General features: G+C 39.6%; 1 protein-coding gene and 2 non-coding genes across 3 annotated transcripts; all 3 read right to left on the reverse strand.

The window, feature by feature from the left end:
- Positions 1–853: 853 nt before the first annotated feature.
- On the reverse strand, positions 854–5,548 carry RPL21 (ribosomal protein L21). Its single transcript, XM_063102304.1, has 6 exons — positions 5,314–5,548; positions 3,033–3,111; positions 2,581–2,642; positions 1,923–2,035; positions 1,247–1,397; positions 854–1,055 (listed from the first exon to the last, which is right to left on the reverse strand). Exons 2-6 carry the CDS (start codon positions 3,097–3,099, stop codon positions 966–968), a joined length of 483 nt encoding a protein of 160 aa, XP_062958374.1. The 5' UTR covers positions 3,100–3,111; positions 5,314–5,548; the 3' UTR covers positions 854–965.
- On the reverse strand, positions 1,752–1,878 carry LOC134382876 (small nucleolar RNA SNORA27). The gene has a single exon (XR_010024138.1). It is a non-coding gene; the product is annotated as a small nucleolar RNA SNORA27 (small nucleolar RNA).
- Positions 2,141–2,211, reverse strand: LOC134382860 (small nucleolar RNA SNORD102). The gene has a single exon (XR_010024122.1). It is a non-coding gene; the product is annotated as a small nucleolar RNA SNORD102 (small nucleolar RNA).
- Positions 5,549–5,868: the final 320 nt, after the last annotated feature.

A 5,868-nucleotide genomic window follows, 5' to 3' on the forward strand; every position in this document is an offset into this window, starting at 1 on the left:
GTTCTTACATTTTCAAGTCGAGTCCAGTAGTGGAGAACACTATTTAAACAGAAAACTGGACTTGTCAGAGAAGGAAGATCGGTGAGGATGTCAAAAGGATTGAGGCTAGGGCTGTGGTTAATGATTTTTATAATGGAGTAAAATGTACACAAACTGTTTGAATGATTAATCAAGGTTTCCATTTCAAATAAACTTAATAATGTTATGGTCTGAATTGCCCCTCCAACATTCACTTTGAAACTTAACATCCACTGTGGGGGTATTAAAAGGTGGGGCCACGTGAGAATAAGGCATTCACAACATTCGTCCCTTTCTGCCACGTGAGGACAGTGCTCATCTCCTCCAGACGTTACAGCAACAAGGCACACCTCAGTAGAGACCAGTCCTCAGACACCAAACTTGTCAGTGACTTCATCTGGGATTTCCCAGCCTCCAGAACCATGAGAAATAAATTTCCATTGTTTATAAATTACCCAGGCCTGTGGCATGTTATAGCAGGTCAAGTAGACTAAGACAAATGCTGTCACAATATTGTTTTCTGAGACCTGTTCCATGAATGGTCAAAGCAATTTGGAACTGTATGTAACTAAGAAGAGGGTTCTTTACACAATATTTTTAAGTAGTAAGCTTCAAAAGCAAACTCCTGATCCTCCCACTTATTTTTATAGACTTTTCCATGGTGATTTAGATGGACTTCCTTCAAATCAGTATCAATATATCATATAAACAATATTTGGCCATTTTCTAACCATTTGAGTATATTTGCTGCACAAGAAGCCACCTCACATCTTTTAGCAAGATAAACACTAAATTTGAATAGTAAAGACACTACACAATGAAATAGGACACAATATTTGCTTCCAGTATTTCTTTGGGGGAGGGGACATCACACTTCTACTCAATTAACAGAAACAGTTTTATAGTACGGCGGTCTTGACCTTTTATTTTATATATTTTTACATCCATTATGCCATGAATTCATAGGGAATAGGTTCCAACAGCTCAGGCTCCTTGCCATTGGTTCTCACAAAGTGGGCTTCTCTGGGTGGAGCAGGCTATTAAAGAAAAAAAAAGGAAGGGAATAAAATAATTACATAAAGTACTAAAACTCAATTTTAAAGTGCTCTCAGAACAAATGAAGTAATATATACTCAATTCTTAAATTTCCCATAAAGAAAAATATCAGTGAGCAGCAATTTTAAAAGTTTCCCTAGATTAACACCACGAAATCCTGTCAAGATCTCACCTGGCGCTTCAGTTGAACCCAGGTTCCTTTCTCTTTTGCTTCCTTCTTTTTCTGATCATTTTCCTTCACGCGTTTGAGGAAACTGTCTCGGCTTTTAGAGTGCTTAATATGCTCAATACGCACATTAATTCTCTTGGCAAGAATCTTGCCCCTAGAGAGTAGAAATTCCCATAAGTGCATCATCAAAAATATAATGGAAATGCACAAAACTGCTTCAGCAATTTCATTTACTAAATAAATAAATCTTTTACCCAGACAGGATAAATCAAGGTGATGGCTTATTTAATTTACAATCAATTATCAATCTTATTGGAAGAACCTTTGAGGCAAACATCCCTACTTTTAAGCTCTTTCTTCTTCTGATTGACAGCCTCTGAAAGAATAGTAATTTAACCAAAACCAGATCACTAACAAAATTTAAAATTACAAACTTCTCTTTTTATACTACGAAAACTAGAACTGCTTAATACCAAACTGCCTAAGACTTTCTAGTAAGTCTGTTACAATTTGTTTCCTCTGACAGGATACAAGACAAACATCCAGTTTGCCTGAGTTTTAAAAGGATATTTCCTTTGCCCCACTTGAATGACCAATAAAGACATAAGTCCAATTGGCAAAGTGAAAAGCGGGTATGAGAGAACACTGACTAGCCGCAGGGAACTATGATATTACTTACTTAACCTGTTTGTTTACAACAATGCCAACAGCATGCTGGGTAACATTGTAGACTCTTCCAGTTTTACCATGATAACATTTGTGGGGCATTCCTTTTTGAACAGTTCCCATTCCCTGTTAAGAAATGAGAAAAATGTTACACAAGCAATTTCCCTTTCTTTTTAAATACTGACTTTTACAGCACTATGATAGAAGATTTCTTTTAAATGGCAACTCAAGAGCTTTCAGAGCCGGTGAAATGTGTTTTTCACTTTGCTTCAAGCAATCAAAAAGACAATCATCATTAAGCTCTAATGCCAGAATATTTAAATGTTAAGTCACAAAACAGCCTATCACTTGTATTTTCTTAAAAATAGTAATCTCCATCTTCATCAGTAATTAAATTTTGCATAAGGGAATTCCTTTTCACTAAGACAAACTCCTGATTTTTTTCCTTCCAATTTTCCACTAAGCTATTAACTTCAAGCAGGAAATGAGAAAAATTTAGACTCAATAAACATTTATTCTATACTCATAAACTTAAGCAGACTTCCCTCTAAAATTCAGAAAGATAAATGGATACAACAGATAAAATATACACTAGTGTTTTAATTCCTGTACTAGATTAAATCCAACTTTCCTAACTTCTGTAATGTTATTTTCCCAATTTTATTATTTACCTTGATGTCTACAATATCACCTTTCTTGTAGATTCGCATGTATGTGGCCAAAGGAACAACTCCTGCAAAATAATGATTTTTAAAAATTTGGTGTAGTCAGTATCAGGATCAAAAAAGTCTAGAGTAAAAAGAAATGTAATTTTAATAGCTTTCAACACACATGCTCCCCAACTTTGACAGTTACATAAATTTTAAAATCTTGCTAATAGACAATTTCTCCTAAAAGCAAAATCAGTTTACTAAATCACACCCTGTCTCCAAGGTTTAATCTTACACTGATATCCAGTTACAGAACTACTAAATAAAATTCATGCTTTTTGTTACAAAATAAGTTAGGTAGATGTTGGCTATGTAATGCCATTTATGAACATTATATAAAACACAACACATATGTTAATAAAATACAAATTTATGAAATTTTTGAGTTGCTCTCAAAGAGGAAATCTACTTACCATGTTTTCTAAAAGGCCTAGAAAACATATATCGGGTGCCTCTCCTCTTTCCCTTTGTGTTCGTCATTTTGGCGAATTACTGAAACCAGAAAGTATAAAAAGTCAAATACAACTAAAAACTGGCATTTTTGCCCCTTTAATAAAAAAATTCTACAATTTCACATGTTTGCATTTCAGTGGCAATGAGAGAATTAGGGAGCAATCTAAAAAGCTGGAGCACCAATCAATATTTCTTCTAAAAGGTATAAACTCATTATTTTAATAAGTAAGGTCTTGGCCAAACTATAACATTAAAACTCCTAAGTAGCAGAACGGCTATCAGAAACTAAACCAGTATCCTTCCCCTATTATAATATAAAAACACAACAGGACTTTTCCACACTATTTGCAGAACCCAGTCTAGAATGCCAAAAACTGAAATCACTCACTAGAGGATAATGAGAACACGATAAGACTCAGACTTGCAATTTATGTGGTAGATTAAATCCATTTTGTTATTAACCTAATTTTCTGTGAAAGTGTCTTATACATCATCTATTTAACTGCCCCAAATCTCTCAATTCACTTCATATTTCTGATTATTTACTAATTTACTAGTAATCACACAGAGGGTGGGTGGTTGTGGTGTGTGGAAACCAGGCTTTATAATCAGTGACCTAAATTTGACATAGGCTCTGCGCCACTTACTTGCTGGGAGAGGTACATGTAAGCTCTCATCTTCATCTGTAAAATGGGGTCAACACTTTGATAACTAGGATTATGTCTACAAAACATGCAGCAATTCTTGGAACATGTAAACTGCTCTAGAGTAACACCCGTAGGCAACTCAGACCTGAATCTTCTGTTTCCCAAAAGGCCACAAGTTTGATAGCTCTGGTCATTCAAACCCAGAATAATTGCCATTCCTTCAATTATTCCTACCACAAGGCAAAATACCAAGTCAGGCTTAACTAACTTGTTGACAGTACCCTATCATAAACTGGTGACTTAGTTTAACACTCCTTAATCTTAAACAATAATTCTACCAAAGTATCCTCTTCATGAAAATTGCGTGGTAAGGAAACTCAAGAATGTTTCACATAACCCATCAAAGCCAAACCACTGTTACAACGAATGCCATCTTTGACTTTTAAAAATGGCAACTAGTAAGTGCCAGGTGCTCTCTTCTAAACCTCAAAGTCTCTGTTTAATTAACAAGAAGTGATGCTCTGCAGATTTTAAGTCACTCTGTGGGGTCACAAAGCGGAAAAATCTGTAACATAACTTATTTCTGACTCCAGAGCTCATGCTCCTCCACCACATCCATTTTCCTGAATAAGAAATTCATTTTGTCTAGACCCAAAACACATAAAAGTAAGTGCGTTTTCAAAACAATATTTAACGTGTGAAACAATGATGCCTTAGAGTCTACAAAAGTACCACAAATTATGCCAACCAGGACCCACTATTGGGTACAACCTGCAGTTTGCCCGACTCTGGTAGCTGGCATTTAATATCCACAGACTAGATAAAAAGATGATGGGCTATGATTAACTGGTTATCAGATAACTTCTTTTCTAAATTTCTAAATCGGACATATAGCTGTCCCGGAATCCCTTCAGTCAACACATGCTGCCGTAGAGTTAAAACAATACCTCCTCTTAGTGCAAATACCGCTGTTGCAACCTTAAAGCACTTTCCCTTTGTCCAACTGCCATCCGAGACCAAGATTTTTAAGAAATCGGAAATCAAATCATTCGCTTAAGAAGAGTGGTCTGGTGTTCATTATCCTAGACGACTCGGTGGGCATCCTCAGCGGAGACTGAAACATGCCTGGTTTTAAACCGTTCCGACTACCCCGAAATCCCTATCCTATACCATTACAAGGTTAGAGGTGAAAACACCTCACTGGGAAGAGTTCGAAAGGCGCCAGACCACGCGGTCCCCCACAGCGTCTTCGGCAGGGCCGCTCAGGACACCGAGGATAAATCCATGGGGGCATAGAACGAAGTCCTTTGAAGGTTAACTCAAATCGCCTCACCCTCAGTGACTCGTCCTCAAGACTGCCCCGCCACAGGGCCGGGGCATCGCAGTCCTGTTCTCAGCCCCTGGGCCAGGTCCGACCCGGCGCACGCTGCTCCCGGTCTGGCAGGACATGCTTACACCCGCACCCCCGCCCCCCAGTGGACCCTAGACAAGCTAGACAGTCTCTCAAGAGTTCCAGCACACGGCCTCCGCAGCCAGAGGGCTGCCGTTCAAGTCTGACTAACGCGGGGTACCGGGAGCCACGCGCAGACCCTACCTGGAAGATGGCGGTTCCGGCCGAAAGGAAAGAGGAGGGGCCTCGGGGCGCGCCTCACAAGGGTCTGCAGGCTGCCCGCGGCGCTGCCTGAAGGAATCGCCAGCCGAAAGCCACTCTTTTCTAATGAAGGGGATCGTTGCTGAGAACAAGGTGAGTCTGTGACGATGCTTTCTTTTCTTGCAAGAAAGAGGCAATCGGCCAACACAAGCTGACACTTGTATCGTGTCGGACAGCCCGGAAAGGGGCCTTGAAGGTCGTCAAACAGGACGCCGACGTCCCGAACGTGCCGACGTCCGCCCTCGCGTCAGTGCGCACGCCGGAAGTGGGCCTGCGTGTTCGTCTCCAGGCGGGAGGGAGTGGCTGGTCCTGCGGCGTCAGAACTGTGTGAGGTGCTCCTAGCTGCTGTTGATATGTTTGCTTGCAGAAATGATTACGTGGGCGCGGAAGTCAGACTGTAGTGAAGCAAACATATTATCTGGTTTGTATGTCTTTCCAGAATTTTTTACCACCTAAGCGTCTAAATATACGTTCCTGCTGGTAGATGCTCAAATGGTA

The sequence above is a fragment of the Cynocephalus volans genome, chromosome 7 (assembly GCF_027409185.1).
Source record: "Cynocephalus volans isolate mCynVol1 chromosome 7, mCynVol1.pri, whole genome shotgun sequence".
Taxonomy (NCBI): domain Eukaryota; kingdom Metazoa; phylum Chordata; class Mammalia; order Dermoptera; family Cynocephalidae; genus Cynocephalus; species Cynocephalus volans.

What these genes read in the sequence shown, in the direction of transcription:
- RPL21 (XM_063102304.1), bottom strand. Translation starts at nt 3,099, where the DNA reads ATGACGAACACAAAGGGAAAGAGGAGAGGCACCCGATATATGTTTTCT. An exon ending in GTGATATTGTAGACATCAAG is followed by an intron (nt 2,036 to 2,580) that starts GTAAATAATAAA and finishes ATTTCTTAACAG; the next exon opens with GGAATGGGAACTGTTCAAAA. An exon ending in GGGTTCAACTGAAGCGCCAG is followed by an intron (nt 1,056 to 1,246) that starts GTGAGATCTTGA and finishes TTTCTTTAATAG; the next exon opens with CCTGCTCCACCCAGAGAAGC.